General features: G+C 39.8%; 1 protein-coding gene across 8 annotated transcripts in view; it reads left to right on the top strand.

Moving 5' to 3' along the window:
- The window catches only part of MAP4K3 (mitogen-activated protein kinase kinase kinase kinase 3), a 302,519-nt gene that overhangs the window by 174,987 nt on the left and 108,467 nt on the right, over window positions 1–19,065 (top strand). For 6 of the 8 annotated variants that reach the window (XM_056567508.1, XM_056567505.1, XM_056567504.1 and 3 more), the window contains exons 10-13: window positions 321–383; window positions 478–559; window positions 1,636–1,746; window positions 6,043–6,117. In XM_056567508.1, the coding sequence (XP_056423483.1) occupies window positions 321–383; window positions 478–559; window positions 1,636–1,746; window positions 6,043–6,117 (331 nt within the window). The remainder of the gene's footprint in view (window positions 1–320; window positions 384–477; window positions 560–1,635; window positions 1,747–6,042; window positions 6,118–19,065) is intronic. The other 2 variants (XM_056567507.1, XM_056567510.1) reach the window with 1 other exon arrangement.

Genomic DNA, 19,065 nt, shown 5'->3' with positions numbered 1-19,065 from the left:
TCATCAACTTTTCTTACCGATCTCCTTCACTTACATTACAATCTTACCCCTCTCACCCTCTTACTTTCCTCATTACTTCTCGCTCCACTTCTTTACTTTCCATCCTTCAACCCTTCCTTTCTTACCTCCAGAATCTTCCCACCATTTTCTCCTTCATCTTTTCCCGACACTTCTGATTAAAATTGCTTTGCCTTATGGTGAATAATTGAGTGATATTGAAATGTCCATTATCTCTTCATCGGACCGGTATTATTACACTATTGCTCTTTTGCTTTAGTTTTGTCTCCTCTTCCGTGGCATTAATAGTCATTTGTTTTCAGGGCCTTATTCTTAATGACAAAGAGCAATTTTCAGCCTCCGAAGTTAAAAGATAAGATGAAATGGTAAGTAACAGGCACCCACTGATCATTTTTCAAGCACCAATCTATATTCATTTTGCAGCTATTCATATTTTCCTTCTCCATTTTTCTATTGAAGGTCAAATAGTTTTCATCATTTTGTCAAAATGTCTCTCACGAAAAATCCTAAGAAAAGACCTACAGCCGAAAAATTGTTACAGGTAATGTAAAAAATGTGTTCTATCACTGTTTGATGTCTGTGGCCAGAGAGGTACTGATCCAATGTTGCAACTTTATCTTTGACTTATTTATGCAATATTACCAATAATATCAGAACAATTTTTATTGTATAGTATGAAATGAGATTTCAAATTTTCACTTATATTGTTTATTTCATAGACATATACTAGTTGTTAAATGGCAGTAATAGTGCTACCACTCATGTACACAGGGCAGCTTACCCTTAAAGGGGTACAAACTGTTCCGAACGCTGGAGCCGGCGTCGGGAGATCGTGACGTCATAGCCCTGCCCCCTCATGACATCACGCCCCTCAATGCAAGTCTATGGGGGCGGGACGTGACATCATGAGGTGGCGGGGCTATGACGTCATGAGCTCCCGGCTCCAACGTTCGGAACAGTTTGTTTCAAACGCTGAGCAGTGGAGTACCCCTTTAAAAAACCCACCTGAAACGGCAGGTACACTTTTAAGGTTGGGTTCACAGTATTTCGATTAGTATTTTTTGCCAAAACCATGAATGGAATAGATACAAAGAAAGCTATAATGAAAAGGTTTGCACCTTTTTTCTGTGTTCTGGAGCAAATCCTCGTTTTAGCTTAAAAAAAATGAACTAAAATACAGTGTGTAAACCCAGCCTAAAAAGTAATTTGCCAAATATGATGTCCCAGGGAAAATACTCAGTCAACCTTTATTGTGCGGATAACTCTAATTATATAATTATTTATTTCTACTTATTTTTTAAAATGTATTTATTACAGACTACTTATTGACCTGCTTGAATGGCCATGGGCAGATGCTGTACACTCACATGCTTGTAACAACTGACTATTTTGCACCATTAATGTGCAGTTTAAAGGGATTTTCCTTCCGCTGCCAAGTCTTACCTAAGGATTGACATCAGTAGTAAAGTCCCAGAAAACTTCTTGAAATCTCTATATATTTTGTTAAATTTCTACATATTTTCTACATATTAAATGTAATTAAGTAATTATCATTAGATTGCATAGGAAAGAATATTGGAACTGCTGTTCTTACATGACTTTTTCTTGCTTTTGTAGCATCCCTTTGTTACACAACCACTGAATCGCACTCTTGCGATAGAACTGTTGGATAAGGTGAACAATCCTGACCACTCTAGTTACCATGATTTTGATGACGATGATCCAGAGGTAGGACTACTACATTTGGTGCATAACTCTTATTTTATGGTTTAGTGATTGAAGTAAAATCTTTTCCAATACTATGGACCACCATCCAGATCACATTCTCCAGGCTGATGTTAAGTTTTTTTTTATACAGGTTTGTTGTAGTATGTAATACACTTCACATAGAATGTAGAGAACAACTTGTTGGTTTTGTGATAATATTTAAAAAAAAAAAACATTCAGAATCTACCGATACCAGAAATTTAGACCTAAAGTCCTGTGTGTGACCCAATGGAGTCCCAATGCACTGTCCACCAAAAGTTGACCCTAACTTAATATATTAACTATTATTCCACAGTCATATTCCATTATCATTCAATGTTATTTATTTTTATTGTTTATTTTATTGGGAAGAGTCACTAACAACGTATTAATTCTAGTGAATGAGACTTTAAAGGTTTTCAAGTACTTAAAACAGGCAGAGACAGGTATTGGCCAGCATAAGAGGACATAAGAGACAAGAGAATAGGATAGGAAAGCTGTTTTGAAAACATGCTTGTGGTGTTTGCTGAATACACTGTGAATTCCTCCAACCTATAGGGCAAACGTAGCCATAGACCCCCATTGCCCTTCCTTTGTCATTTTTGCTTCCACTCCGGTTTTAAATGGGGTTTGCATTTAATAAAAATAAGCATGCCACATTGTATATGTTTGGATTTTTTTTTTTTTTTTTTTTTTTTACATAGGATTCAACACAGATGCTACTATCTGTCATAGGAATACATTTGCATCGGACAATGTAAAAAAACAGTGGGGAAAGAGCTGAAGGAAAATAGGGATGACAGGGCATAGGAAAAGTGACATGTAGGTTGAAAGGGAACAATGAAAATATCTTTCTATAAGGCGTCAAAGAGCTAAAACAAAGCACAACTTTGCAGAATATTATTTTTATGTCTCCAGTAAAGGGAAAAAAGATTTAGTGACATAAAATGTGGCGCCAAGGCCTTAAAGGGGTTGTCCAGGATTAGAAAAATTTTTCCTTTTTGTTTTTTTTGCAAAGAGGGCACCACTCTTGTCCACAGATTGTGTGTCATACTGCAACTCAGTCCAATGTACTTCAATAAAGCTGAGCTGCAAAACCAGGCAATTCTTGTGGACGGGAGTAGTGTTTTTTTTCTAATTCTTGACAACCACTTTAAGGGTCTATCCACATGTACAGTATTCTGTACAGATTTGATGCGCAGGATTTGATGCTGTGTTCAGTCATTCAGTTTACATTGTAATCTGCAGCAGAAAATCCTGCACATCCAATCTGCGCAGAATACTGTACGTGTGGATAGACCATAAAGGAGTATTTTGGTATATTAAAAAAAAAACAATTGAAAGGATGAAGTACAGATGACAAAATCCTAAATGTGTACTACTTACACATAATCCCCCAATACCTATTGGTTTACAATATTTGTAGCTCACTGCCCAGCATGTACCTCAGCTTTAGCTTGCTGGTTGAGCATGCTCTCTGCTAGCATTAGGAGTATAGGAGGAAAAGCAATTTGTAGAAGAAACAGCAGAAAATAGAAGGTGCTGTAACTGAGAACTTAAAGAGGCCTAATAATCAGGGAAAAAAATATAAAGTATGCAAGAGGATGGAGACTTGCAGCCATGGTAATATTGGGGAGCAGGATGGCCCTGGAAGAGATGTCAGCGGTGTTCATTGGGACTGTGGTCTGCTACCCACTTGGGCTGCTGCTGAGGACAAGCTCATTCCTGCTGCACTGAGAAGGCGCTTACAGAAAGCAACCTGTTTAGGATGCAGTATTAATGGGGTACTCCTGTGGAAATCTTTTTTTTTTTTTTTTTCTGTCCAGAGCAGGAGAAAATCCCCATAGCAAAGATATGCTGCTCTGGAAATGCATTTCTTTTTTGGATTTCTCTTTAGTATACAGCCCCTAAAAAGTACTGGAAGGATTAAGATTTTTTTTATAGAAGTGATTTACAAATCTGTTTAACTTTCTGGCACCAGTTGATTTAATAAAAAATAAAAATAAAGTTTTCCACGGGAGTACCCCTTTAATGTTGTCCTTTGTGTAGTGACCCTATAGCCTTCTTTGTCCGAATACCCCATATAAAGGGAATCTGTCAACAGTTTCAAACTACTGACAGACAAATATTGATGTGGGGAAGATGAGTGGAATTTCACCTAATGTCTTTGCCATTCAAGTTGCAAAACACTGTTGTATGCAAGTGTTAAAGGGGTACTCCGGCGCTTAGACATCTTATCCCCTATCCAAAGGATAGGGATAAGATGCCTGATCGCGGGGGTCCTGCCGCTGGGGGGGGTCCCGCACGCCGCACCTCGTTTATAGTCAGTCCCTGGAGTGTATTCGCTCCGGGTCTGATTACTGTCGATCATGGGACCGGAGCGTTGTGACGTCAAGACTCCGCCCTGTGTGACGTCACGCTCCGCCCCCTCAATGCAAGCCTATGGGAGGGGGCGTGACAGCTCCGGGGACTGATTATAAACGGGGTGCGGCGTGCAAGATCACGGGGGTCACCAGCGGCGGGACCCCCGCGATCAGGCATCTTATCCCCTATCCTTTGGATAGGGGATAAGATGTCTAAGCGCCGGAGTACCCCTTTAAAGAAGGGGTCTCTTTATCTTCTTTGATGCATAGAGCTTCGAGCATTGAGTTTTCCAACTATAGTTGACAGCTCTAGCAGTTTTCTGATTTGACGGTGGAGCAGTCATTCATACACTTTATGTGGGACCAGGAAAGCTCTCAATGCAGGGATCTCCATGCACTAAAGAAGAGCCTGCCTCTGCAGCCAAGACATTAAAGTCTACATTACTTGGGTATGATTCCACTCCCATCCCTGACATCTTTATTGGGCAGATTTCCTTTAACATTATATTGATTACTGTCTCTTTAAGTATAAATTGTTATTCTTTCATTATAGGTCTATATACTAAAGGGGTATTCCGGGCAAAAACATTTTATCCCATATCCAAAGGATAGGGAATAAGATGTCTGATCACGGGGGACAAATGTTTTTGCCCGGAATACCCCTTTAATTATATGTCTGCTTGGCCTTCTTATCATCCTAGCTTTAAGACTGTCTTTTTTCCTAATAATAAGATGTAATACCACTATGCACCATTGCAGCATGTTGTTGTTCTGTACACAGCATTTAAAAAACTGGACAAACTTACATAGTGGCCCAGATTTACTATTGTATGCTTTGTCGGATTGTGCTCCACAAATTTTGCATGCGCCACAATCCGTCAAACCCAAAAAGGAGTGTGGTCGGCCCAGAAAAGGGGCATGTTTTTACAACCTGTTTACCATTGAATTTACACAAAATCCTGTTAATAAATGGCTGAAAATTCTCACCAAGAAAAAGCTGGTCATAACTTTCCCGACCTGTGTGTCCCAGTAGTAAATAGAGAGGAATAATGCAAGTCTGAAACAACATTCCATAAATCAGGACCACTGTGTAATGCCTAGTGCAGGGATTAAGGAGGCCATGCTTGACACAGCGACTTTTCCCTTTCTTTTAGTCTCCTGGTCATGCACTACCCATTTAGCTAGTGTACTTAAACAATAAGGAAGCTTTGTGAGGAGTGTTTCTTTAAAGGGGTACTCCGGCACTAGGACATCTTATCCCTTATCCAAAGGATAGGGGATAAGATGCCTGATCGCTGGGGACCCCCGTGATCTTGCACACAGCACCCCGTTATAATCAGTCCCCGGAGCGTGTTCGCTCCAGGTCTGATTATTGGCGATCACGGGGGTCGGAGCATTGTGACCTCACAGCCCCGGCCCCCATGTGACGTCACGCTCCGCCCTCTCAATGCAAGCCTATGGGAGGGGGCGGGGCCGTGACGTCACAATGCTCCGGCCCCCGTGATCGCCAGTAATCAGATCCGGAGCGAACATGGTCCGGGGACTGATTATAACTGGGTGCTGCGTGCAAGAGCACGGGGGTCCCCAATGGCGGGGACCCCTGCGATCAGGCATCTTATCCCCGGAGTACCCCTTTAAATAGGACATTCATCTTTACCGGCTTCTTACAACATGGGTTAAAGGTAAATTATTCAATTTTCTTTGAGTATGTCTAGACACTGGTATATCTTGAAGATATGACAGGAAAACAATCTATTTGACATATTCCATAACCATTTAGCAGCCACTTTGTTACAAACCGTAGCTTTGATAAGGCAGATATAGTATACTATAATCACTTTGTGTCTCATTGAATTTATAATTTTTTTCCTGTATGTTTTTGTGTGTGTTGGTCCCTTTTTGTTTTTCCACATAGTTTAAGTTTTGGGGTATCTTTTCTCCTGCATCTCCTCCTGTGCGTCGGGCCCCTCGTTTTGCTGCCCGTCCCAAGGTACAATTGCTTGTCCTGGCAAGCTGAGTGTATCACCTAACTATTGTACATTATGCTGGCTTCCTAAACCTGCTGTAGCTAAGGCAGTATGTAACATTGCTCTTACCAAGCTTGCAGCTTAAAAGTGAAGTCTACATCTGCCTTCTGTGCCCATTTCATCCAGGTCTGTAGATGAGCTGCCAGCTTCTACTGTAATATGACGTGGAGTAGTACTAACCGGTCTGTTGCCTTCTAACTCATAGGAAAATATCAATAGGCTATATCTTATTAAACTTTATCATATATGTCCATCCTTGTCCATGTAATTTTCCCTTCATTTAAGCATAACTTAGTTTTTGTCAAATTAGATTTTTTTTTAATTAATTTACTTCACCATTTATGAGTAGTTAACTATAAACCAGATGTATGTAAACATATTTATCTATTCGTTTTATTGGAGTTCGCAAATCTGATAAGTTTTATGGTTCTCTAAAGACTTATTACAGCATATTTTCACACCTCAGGTTGCTAGAATGCCTACTAAGTTGTCATGCCTATAAACCTTTACAAAATCAGCTGTAAATGCAGTAAATAAACTAACATGACATTTTTGTCTAATATGGTATGTAATAAGCCCTAAAGTTTTTGCTATATGGCTGGGGGCACAGTAGAAATAATATATATATATATATTCATAATCACCTACTCCGTTTCCCTGCAGTTCCCATTCCAGCATTTTCCGGTTTGACCTACCAATAATTCATTGGAATGCGCGGGGAGCATAAGGTGCTAAACTGGGTGCTGTGGGGTGTCGGAAGGGTTGCAGTTTTGCCGGTTGGGCATATGGGGAGGGGGGAGTGTTTGAACCAATGTAGATATTACTTACCACACCCAGCACCCATATATCAAAAATGTATTGTATGAGCCTGTGTTACCTCTTTTAATGAGTTACTCTTTGTGTGAATACCCTCTGTCTTGCTATGGTGACTTGTTAGAAGTTGTGATCGGTGATGGTCCAATTGCTGGTCCTTAACTCAATGCAGTGACAAAGGTGTATAAATGCTGGCCTAAGTGCTATTCCCCTTCAAGTTTTTTTTTCCAGCTCTACTTTGAGAGACAAATAAAGAAGTGTGCAGGCTAACACACAACTAAACTAACCTTTAGGCCATGTTCACACGTTGGAATTTCTGTGCCGACTTCGGCACTGAATTCAGCATGGAGATTCCACTGCAGCACAGTCCCGTTGAATTAAGCGGGATTCTGCTGCATTGTGCAGATGGCAGAATTTCCGTGTCTGAAGTTTTTGGCATGGAAATTCGGGTTTCCTTGTGTGCAGAAAGGAAGAACACCTTCTTTCTTTCTTTGGACTCCGCATGGAATGCATACCATCTATGAAACCGCGCATTCCCGTGTGGTCCTAGCGCCTGCAGTTTGCGGAATGTCGGTAGTGTGAAGATGGCCTTACTATCACAAGAGAGTTAACAAAAGATAATCTTAGACCAGGAAGCACTGTTCTTGTACAGGCACTTTTGCCCTTTCATTCTAGCTGGCTGTTGGAAGGGTTTTAGTAACGTTAGCTTAAATGGGCAGCGTCAGATCCAAAAACCTTTTATGGGTCTATTCACACGTACAGTATCCTGCGCAGGATTTGATGCTGTAGTCTGTCATTTAGTCCCAATAGCTACTGGGACACTAACCAGTCCCCCAGCATCATCAGGCTTGTCCATGAGTCATAGACAAGAAATGAGTCATGGACAAGGCTGCATGAGCTGACACATCAATCACCTCCCACCACCACAAGTCCCCTTCTCCTGAGAGGATTTCTAACACTGTGAGGTAATGAAAAGAGGGATTTTAAAAATAAATATTGGTGACAGAGGCATAAAAATTAGATGTACACGGTCTGGAATAGGTTCTGAGTAACATTATTATTATTTTGTTTTGTGAGATCTGACAGGTATGCTTTAACTGATCAAAACGTATGACCTGTCTCTATGACACTAGTGTCAGATGTTTTTTTTATAACTATGATAATGTGTATACTATTTTCACCCAATATGTTCCTGTCTGGTCAATAGGACCCATCATGAAAACCAATGGGTATTTCTGCTTAGCCCTATTCACTTCATTGGAAGTAAGCAGCAAAAACCGCAACTGGTTGTCTAGAATTCCTTCTTTAGTTGTGTATACTGTAATCTATCTAATTCTATGTTCTACTGGTTGCCTACATGTCAAGGAAATATATATATAACCTAATAAAAAACAGTGTATTAGAATGAAGTGATATCTCAAATTATTATTAAATAGGCACTGCTCTGTCAACAAACTTTACATACATAAGTAGCATATGTGATGTAAAATAACTCTTTCTCCACTTACCAGCCCCCACTCTATAAACTCCTCATTCACTCTGCAAAAACTGTTTAAATCCATCTCTAGATGGGTCGCCTTACTGAAGTATTAAATTGTAAATTCTTTTAGAAGTTTATAGAGAGTGGAGAAAATAGAAAGGGAAATAGCTACAGAGACAGTAAAATTATTTACCTGCAGCTTGTAGTGAATGTTAAATTGCTGCCCTATAATGCCTTTCATGATGCTGCTTCATCTGGGGCTGTATTATGTATACATAGATGCCTTTCATCATGCTGCTTCACCTGGGGCTGTATTACATAGATGTATAAGAAAAGAATCCCCTTATTTGTATGTGCAGTGTATGGGAGACATCATAGAGACCAGTCTCCACCCACTAACTCAGGAACAACATAAAATTAGAGATAGAGACTGCAGAGGGGAAAACTGGTAAAACAAGGCAACATATTATTACAGCAGGGACTAAATATTACTGTCATACTGGTAGCAAATAAAAACCACTATACAGAGTCCAATAACACCACTATGAAAGAGACTAACAATTGCACCACACCATAACTACACATTACCATCACATAGTGACCGTATATTACCACCATACTCATAATGAATAAAAACAATTATACACAGATACCCCCCCCCCCCCCCCCAATACAGTGCCTATATAGTGGTAGATACCAGCTGTACACATGCTCTTCAGACGGTATAAGGGGTTACAGGCAGAGACTCAAAGGGGTGTCTTCTTGGTTTCGTTATCTTCTTTTTCTTCCCTGTCTTCCTTAGACCACCATGAAGACTTCTTCCCACCATGACTCGTCTTCACAAAATCTGACAGAAAAACATCTCATGTTCTGCACATTTTATGCACATTTCCTACCTTTTCCCCACACTCAGTGCCCCAAACAATGACTCTCTTGGTGCCCTGCATAGTATTATGGAGTAGGTAAGTGTGTTCGGGGTGGGTTGGGGGATTGGGTTAGGCGTAGTTAATTTGTCCTCTTTAGGTAGATGCCTCCAGTTGTAAGTAATCATTTCGCCACCCACATTAGATAGATAATTTCTCCTCCCCCTCCACATTAGGTAGATTCCTACAGTATGTAGGGAATCCCAAAGTTGATTAGGATATTAGGACATGCCCCCATAGTAGATGGGGAATTAGGTGATGCCCTCCTAGTAGATGGGTCAATAATGTTTCCCTTGGTTGGAAGGTTGGTGGTTAATGCCCCACTGGTTGGTGTGTTGGGTGGGTAATGCCCTCCCATAGATGGCTGGGAAATACCTCCAACCCCTGGTAGGAATGTGGGTATGTTATGCCCTCCTGGTAGGTAGGTGGGTGCCTTGATTTATACAGACAGTGATGAATTGCCCCCTATAAAGTTTCTAGGGAGAGTCATATTTTATTCTGTAAGAGTTGATTAAATCCAGATAAAATGGGTTTGTCACAGTGGTATGGCCACAGGTGACTGGTATCATTCACTTTCCACTTAGGCCAGTGCGGCTCAGTAATAGAGCGGTCTTTATAATTAGATGTCTCGTTTCTAGAGTTTGGAGTCACACGTACAGAGTATTTACTGACTGTACATACCTGCTTATAGACCATTACATTCGAGGCAGCCTTTTATAAGCTCAAACCAGATGAAACCTTTGTCTCCTTATGCATCTGAACAAGTCATTAGCAGGACGTGTTGTTATGAGGAGAACAGGTTTTGGAGTTATATAAGGGAACAGCATTCCTTGAAGAACAAACAGTACCTGTCTTTGCACGTCCATGTGACATTCAGACTCTCTTTTCTTTTTCCTTTCATGAATTGGTAATAGTTTAAAAGAAACGGCAGTGTTTGAAACACATTTATGTTTTGCTATAAATATGCGCTAAGGATGAAGTGATAAAAGGAAACAAATGGGCCCTTTTTTCCAACTTATTTATTAAAAGGACATTTTAGCTAGCTAGGACATGTTGGGAAGAAAAAATAGGACAAAGAAATATAAAAAAAAATATTTTACCAAGGGTAAATTAAATTGTAAAACACTGCAATCCACACTGGTAGATTTGGTAGGATAAATGATGTTACACTTACTGTCCTGGCTGTGTCTTCTATAATGTAGTTGGTGCTGTGTGATGCCCCGAGGAAGCAAAGTCTGGCATGTTTATGCAAGAGTTAAAGACGGCAGGGAATAAAATCAAATCTTTGTTACCAAGAATAAAATGTAATTGTTGGCATTGTTTTAGGATTTAGGAAGTCCATGTATGTACTTGTATAACAAGCATAGTAATAAAGAACAGGTTGTTCACTGTGCCAACATTTTACTGGAGAGCATGCCTAAGTATTATATATAAGCAAAGTTTTTAGTCACCCTCCTCTTTCACCAGCCATACATTGCGCACATGCAGTACACCAAGTGGTCAATAAGCAGTGTTGTATATTGTTATATTAATACCACTATAAATTCTACATCAGGCACCCACAAGCAGAGCAAACAATCATCTTAGCTTAGAACAGCTTAGACTGTTCACTACTGCTCTAAAATTTCCTCCAAGCGTCTACTGCTTATAGAGACATTGAACAGCAGGATGGCATGGGAAATAGTAGAAGACAGTGTTGTTAGATCTCAAGATTTGGTCAAATCCCTGCATAGTAGTTAAGTGGCAAGCTGTTTTGCAGTGACATACTTAATGGGCACTGCACTACACTTAAAGGGGTACTCATCTGGAAAATATATATATATTTTTAAATCAACTGGTGCCAGAAAGTTAAACAGATTTGTCAATTACTTCTATTAAAATATCTTAATCCATCCAGTACTTATCAGCTGCTGTAATGATCCACAGGAAGTTCTTTTCTTTTTGAATTTCCTTTCTGTGTGACCACAGTACTCTCTGCTGACACCTCTGTCCATTTTAGGAACTGTCCAGACAAGGTATAGGTTTTCTAGGGGGATTTGCTCCTACTCTGGACAGAAAGTAGTCAGGCAGAAAGGAAATTCAAAAAAGAAAATAACTTCCTGTGGATCATACAGCAGCTAAGTACTGGAAGGATTAAGATTTTTTAATAGAAGTAATTTACAAATCTGTTTAACTTTCTGGCACCAGTTGATTTAAAAAAAAAAAAAAAACTGTTTTCCAGGAGTACTCCAGTGGAAAACTTTTTACATTTTTTTTATTTTAATTTTTTAAATCACCTGGTACCAGAAAGTTAAACAGATTTGTATTTGACTTCTATTAAATGTTAATTCTTCTAGTACTTTGCAGCTGTATACTACAGAGGAAATTCTTTTCTTTTTGGATTTCTTTTCTGTCACGACCACAGTGCTCTCTGCTGACACTTGATTTTTGGAACTGTCCAGAGCAGCATATGTTTTCTATGCAGATTTTCTCCTGCTCTAGACAGTTCCTAACATGGACAGAGGGGTCAGCAGAGAGCACTGTGGTCGTGACAGAAAAAAAGAAAAGAATTTCCTCTGTAGTATACAGCCGCTAATACGTACTGGAAAGATGAATATTTTTTAATAGAAGTAAGTAACAAATATGTTTAACTTTCTGGCATCAGTTGATTAAAAAAAATTCCAATAAAAGTTTTCCACCGTAGTACCCCTTTAAGCCTCTAGTGTCAGTGAGGCTTAGAAGCTAGAGCTTCCCCGCTGCTTCGGTACGTCTTTGTCGTCCAGGGCGGCCTGATGAGCTGCAGACACACACACACATACATTTACTGTAAAGAGGTGTAAACGTTTCCTACTATTACACTGGATGCTGGGAAGTCGTAATGCCCAGCGAGTCATTGTATCATAGTCAGTGTCATATATAGGGGTACATATTGTATAGTATGTGTTATATTGTTACATATGAATGCCTGTCTTATTATAAACAGTGAGTCTATTACATGTATGTGAATCATATTATACAAGGGAGTGCATGTGATTTTATGATATAGGGGTGTGTGTATTATGTTAATACAGGTGTGTATATGTTGTATATCACAAAAAGGAATGCATATCATTATTACATATGTGTGTCATTTTATTACTAAGGTGTGTGTGTGTGTGTATAAATTCTATATTTCAGTGTGTAGCATACTATTGTAAATGGATATATATTATTGTATATACAGTGGGGATCAAAAGTTTGGGCACCCCAGGTAAAAATTTGTATTCATGAGCATAAAGAAGCCAAGGAAAGATGGAAAAATCTCCAAAAGGCATCAAATTACAGATTAGACATTCTTATAATATGTCAACAAAAGTTAGATTTTATTTCCATCGTTTACACTTTCAAAATAACAGAAAACAAAAAAATGGCGCTGCAAAAGTTTGGGCACCCTGCTGAATTTATAGCATGCCCCCTTTGCAAAGCTGAGACCTGCCAGTGTCATGGATTGTTCTCAATTATCATCTGGGAAGACCAGGTGATGTCACTCTCAAAGGTTTTAAATGCCCAGACTCATCTGACCTTGCCCCAACAATCAGCACCATGGGTTCTTCTAAGCAGTTGTCTAGAAATCTGAAACTGAAAATGGTTGACACTCACAAAGCTGGAGAAGGCTATAAGAAGATAGCAAAACGTTTTCAGATGTCAATATCCTCTGTTTGGAATGTAATTAAGAAATGGCAGTCATCAGGAACAGTGGAAGTTAAAGCAAGATCTGGAAGACCAAGAAAAATATCAGACAGAACAGCTCGCAGGATTGTGATAAAAACAATTCAAAACCCACGTTTGACTGCACAATCCCTCCAGAAAGATCTGGCAGACACTGGAGTTGTGGTACACTATTCCACTATAAAGAGATACTTGTACAAATATGGTCTTCATGGAAGAGTCATCAGAAGAAAACCTCTTCTACATCCTCACCACAAAAATCAGCGTTTGAACTTTGCAAATGAACATATAGACAAGTCTGATGCATTTTGGAAACAAGTTCTGTTGACCGATGAGGTTAAAATTGAACTTTTTGGCCGGAATGAGCAAAGGTACGTTTGGAGTAGAAGGGGAACAGAATTTAATGAAAAATACCTCTGTCCAACTGTTAAGCATGGGGGTGGATCAATCATGCTTTGGGGTTGTATTGCAGCCAGTGGCACAGGGAACATATCACGGATAGAAGGAAAAACGGATTCAATAAAATTTCAGCAAATTTTGGATGCTAACTTGATTCCATCTGTGAAAAAGCTGAAGTTAGAGAGGATGGCTTCTACAAATGGATAATGATCCTAAACACACCTCGAAATCCACGGGGGATTACATCAAGAGGCGTAAACTGAAGGTTTTGCCATGGCCTTCACAATCTCCTGACCTCAATATAATTGAAAATCTATGGATAGACCTTAAAAGAGCAGTGTGTGAAAGACAGCCCAGAAATCTCAAAGAACTGGAAGACTTTTGTAAGGAAGAATGGGCAAAAATACTTTGAACAATTGACAGACTCTAGGCTGGCTACAAAAAGCTTTTACAAGCTGTGATATTTGCCAAAGGGGGCAGTACAAGACATTAACTCTGCAGGGTGCCCAAACTTTTGCAGACACCATTTTTTTGTTTTCTGTTATTTTGAAAGTGTAAATGATGGAAATAAAATCTAACTTTTGTTGACATATAAGAATGTCTAATCTGTATTTGATGCCTTTTGGAGATTTTTCCATATTTCCTTGGCTTCTTTATGCACATTAATACAAACTTTTGATCCACACTGTTCAGTAGGTGTGTTTATGCAAGGTGTTGTGCATATTTATTACATATGGACATATTTTTTGTGGGTGTTTTTAATTTTTCAAAGCATTACTGTCTGTCATGTGTAACAATTTGGACATGATTTCCAGACATGTCAAATGTTTAGATCGCATCAGGTCTTACTCCTGAGACCTGCTGCGATGACATGTGAAGTATGTGGTTTACTCCTTGCCTATGACGAATTTCCCATACACTATAATGTAATGGATGAGTCGGATTTGGTGGCTGGTGAGGCAGTGGAGCACGCTGCCAGGCATCGTAACAGGTCTGAGGACTGAGACGCGGTGCTATCCAAACTTTTGACATGTCTAGGCAATATGTCAATAGTTGTTTAAAGTGGCGATTTACATTGCATGTATGAGGGGGTTCCAAATATTGGATCTGTGACCAGTGCTAAATTATCTAGGTGTGCCCTTGGTATTTTGACTACATACCTTTTCCGTAACTATGTCCCGTTTCCTGATAAAATTGGCACAGCTGTTGCCAATACGTATGTGGAATAGCACTCTGCAGGGATCGGCACACAGCTGCTAGCCAAGCAATCCCTTCAATATTCAGTGAAGATGTCGGAAACCTGTGCCATTATTTTGTTTGGAAAGGTATCATTTCCCCCTTAAAGCTCTTTCCATTCAGGTACTTGGATATTAATCTGTCAGTTTGTAGTCTCTCTTCCTTGTCATTTTTGCCTGCTTTGGTAGGACATGTATTATTATTTGATTCCAAAGCCCATTTTCTTGAAGTGCTGTAACAAATAACACACACGTACCCAGCTGTCAGGCTGCATTGCCTCCCTGTGTATTATTACAAGATGCAGACCTTGAAAATCCTGTTGTGGAAAACTCAATCATTTTTGTTATTGAATCTTTGAGAGTCTATTATTTTTGTTATTTTATGCGCATGAAATAAGGTTACTTTTCCAGAGTCTTATTTCTATTTTTCCATTCTCTCAGACACAGAGTTAAGTTAATCTATGTTTTCAACGATCATGAAACGGAATTTGAAAGAACTCCTGTAGGTTGTTTGAGGATACATGAAACAAGGTTTATTTTAGCTTGGAGCTTGAAGCACAGAAAAGCAAAATATAATGTAGCTTCGTCAACAAATATGGCAAAAAAAAATAAAAAAATCTGCAAAGTTTCATGGTCGCTTTGGGCTCATCAGTGTGGGAGACAAGATAAGGTTTAGGAATCCAGCAATTTGTTTAGAATAATGAGATGATACAGTCCGAGCTTCCATAATAACAATTGATCTAGAATTTATAGAGCAAACCCCTCTATTGGTACAGAAGAATTGTGCTCACAAAGCTGATGCTGGTGGAGCGACTCATACTGGTGTGCTTTTTTCTAAATTCAGTAATGTACTACCCATTGTTGTTATTTGTTGTAGATATCGCTAGTCGAAGCATAAATATCTGCTAAGGAGCAGTCCTTGTTTTATTGAAGGAATACTGTTGTCACAGGGCTTCCGTAGATAAATAGTCACTAGATCAACTTCAATGATCCTCCTTCAACGAAGGTGCATATTACCACAGTTCATTTATGTAAGGTGCATATTCCAACAGAATTCATATTTATCATCATGCAATAGTGACTCTGCTCATAAATGTATCTCAATGGTACAAAGCCTTGATAGCAGCATGAATAGGCAGCAATAGATAGCACAAATCTTAGCAGCATACCATCATTGCACTCCGTTCTGCAGCAATAAATATTGCACTTTCCAACATAGCAGCAGAGATCTACAGCAGCAGTATATAGAGTTGGCACCAAAACGAGGTTAATGTCATTGCACTTTGCCTTTCAGTTCTGCAGCAGTTAAATATTGCACTTGTCTCAGTAGCTGCAGATAACTTGCAGTGAGCGGCAGTATAAGCAACTGGTACCAACATAAATTATAGTCATTGCACTAGCATAGGCATTGCACTTAGCCCTATGTGCAGCAGCTGTCCTTCATCTAATCCAATAACACATGCATTGTTTAAGCAGCATAGTTACATATCATTTGCGTGTCCAGAGCAGGGGTCCTACGCGTTTCCTTTGCCATCAATCATCAGGGACCAGTGTCTTGGCTCTTCATTTAGCTTATTCGATGTGCCCATCTAGGTGCGGCCGCCACCAGAGCCGCACCTAGAGAAATAGGCACATCGAATAAGCTAAATGAAGAGCCAAGACGCTGGTCCCTGTCGCTTATACTGCCGCTCACTGCAAGTTACCTGCAGCTACTGATATAAGTGCAACTGCTGCAGAACTGAAAGGCAAAGTGCAATGACATTAACCTCGTTTTGGTGCCAACTCTATATACTGCTGCTGTAGATCTCTGCTGCTATGTTGGAAAGTGCAATATTTATTGCTGCAGAACTGAGTGCAATGATGGTATGCTGCTAAGATTTGTGCTATCTATTGCTGCCTATTCATGCTGCTATCAAGGCTTTGTACCATTGAGATACATTCATGAGCAGAGTCACTATTGCATGATGATAAATATGAATTCTGTTGGAATATGCACCTTACATAAATGAACTGTGGTAATATGCACCTTCGTTGAAGGAGGATCATTGAAGTTGATCTAGTGACTATTTATCTACGGAAGCCCTGTGACAACAGTATTCCTTCAATAAAACAAGGACTGCTCCTTAGCAGATATTTATGCTTCGACTAGCGATATCTACAACAAATGGTGGCGGTCCGTAAATATTTTGTGCACTATTTATTTTTTGGTTGTTTTTGTTTGTTTATTTTATAAGCTACTATTAAAAGTGAAGTTTTAATCACATGTTCAGTATAAGGTTCCCTCTCGCTTTGTTGATACAATATTTGGGAGACCTAAACCTCTAGCAAGAAGCTATATAATTTATACCCATTGTTGTTACCATAGATATGATAAAGGTACATTGATGTAAGCTTCAAATTATTAGATTGTTTTTTCTGCTTAGTATTTCAGGGCTACAAGCCTGTCTAACAAAATCATTGGGCATTTGGGCATCCCTCATTACATTGGGCCTTAGGCAGGAAAACATGGTTGTAAATAAGCACGTGGACAGATAGTTTTGTTATCGGGATTCTGGGAATACCCTTTTATCCTTATAGTCTTTTTGTTATTATGGAAATGAGGCTCAGAAGCTCAGGGCGCATTACCCAGCATGATAAAAACCCAGGTAAGTCAAGTCCATTTCCAATTTATCTAGTGTCAGTCAAACTGGGTGGAAGAATGCAAGTGGGCCCTGGGGCAGTAATAAACAGGACCTGGGTTGAACTTACCTGGACTCTTGCCATGTTGTGGAATGCCCCCTGGGGTGTTGAGCATGATTTGCCTAATAACATACAGACCTTAAACCACAGCACTGGAAAGGGGTAAAGAGCTAAGCCCAGGATCCTGAACATTAACAGGGTATTGCAGGAAATAACTTTTTTTTTTAATATTAACTGGCTCCAGAAAGTTAAACAAATTTTGTTAATTACTTCTAAAAAAAAATCGGAATCCTTCCAGTAGTTATCAGCTGCTGAAGTTAAGTTGTTCTTTTCTTTCTGACAACGGTGCTCTCTGCTTGTTTCAGGAACTGTCCAAAGCATTAGAGGTTTGCTATGGGGATTTGCTCCTACCCTGGACAGTTCCTGAGGCAAGCAGAGGTGTCAGCAGAGAGCACTGTTGTCAGACAGAAAAGAACAACTCAACTTAAGCAGTTGATAACTACTGGAGGGATTAAGATTTTTTTAATAGAAGTAATTTACAAATCTGTTTAAAGGGGTTATCCAGGAAAAAAAAATTTTTTATTTATCAACTGGCTCCAGAAAGTTAAACAGATTTGTAAATTACTTCTATTAAAAAATCTTAATCCTTTCAGTACTTATGAGCTTCTAAAGTTAAGTTTGTTCTTTTCTGTCTAAGTGCTCTCTGATGACACCTCGGGAACTGTCCAGAGTAGAAGCAAATCCCCATAGCAAACCTCTTCTGCTCTGTGCAGTTCCCGAGACAAGCAGAGAGCACTGTTGCCAGACAGAAAAGAACAACTCAACTTCAGCAGCTGATAATTTTTAATGGAAGTAAATTACAAATCTGTTTAACTTTCTGTAGCCAGTTGATATAAAAAAAAAAGTTTTTTCCTGGAATACCCCTTTAACCTTATCTAGCCATGTGTTTCTGCTAACAGCTCTGCATTAAAGGGGTACTCTGCCACTAGACATAAGGGATGAAATGTCTGATTGCGAGGGGTCCGGCTGATGGGACCCCGCAATCTCTGGGCCGGCACTCCAGAGTTCTGAACATCTATGTTTAGAATGGTGCCTTTGGGCGTGTTCGTGACGTCACGCCATGCCCCCTTTATTCATGTCTATGGCAGAGGGCTTGACGGCTGTGCATAGGGGATAAGAAATCTATGGGGCAGAGTATCCCTTTAATGTTGTTTTCTGAGATTGTTAGAAAGTTGCCTAAAAAAAAAAAACTTAACTCTTCTGTAAATTACCCAGCACTGCAGCGCCACCAATCCAGTTTTCCCTGCCAGGCCTGTAGTGAAGATATTATGTACGTTGTTCGCTCTGAAGCTAGTCACAGGCCTTAGCGGACACTGCTTGCACATGTTGTAGGGAAAACCAGAAATAGGGCTGTGGAGCGGTTTTCTGCCTCTGTTCCACAGTGTATCTGTACGGTGAAAAATCATTCATCCACCCCTCCCCCACCTACAAGGCGCCCCTCCCCCACAACCAATAGTAGGGAGAGGGTATGCTGCAGCTCAGCCACTCGCTAGGTGTGTGCTAACTCAGCAAGTTAGTCAGCTGTGTGGGAGGGTGGATCTTATGGGATGCCAGATATTTCACCACAACGGCATTGGAGCAGCAGGTGGTTTATGGTATTGTTTGTAATATTTTACACCTCTTCTACCTCACAGG

The sequence above is a fragment of the Hyla sarda genome, chromosome 3 (genome assembly GCF_029499605.1).
Source record: "Hyla sarda isolate aHylSar1 chromosome 3, aHylSar1.hap1, whole genome shotgun sequence".
Lineage (NCBI taxonomy): Eukaryota > Metazoa > Chordata > Amphibia > Anura > Hylidae > Hyla > Hyla sarda.
This window is presented reverse-complemented; position numbering and strand designations above follow the sequence as displayed.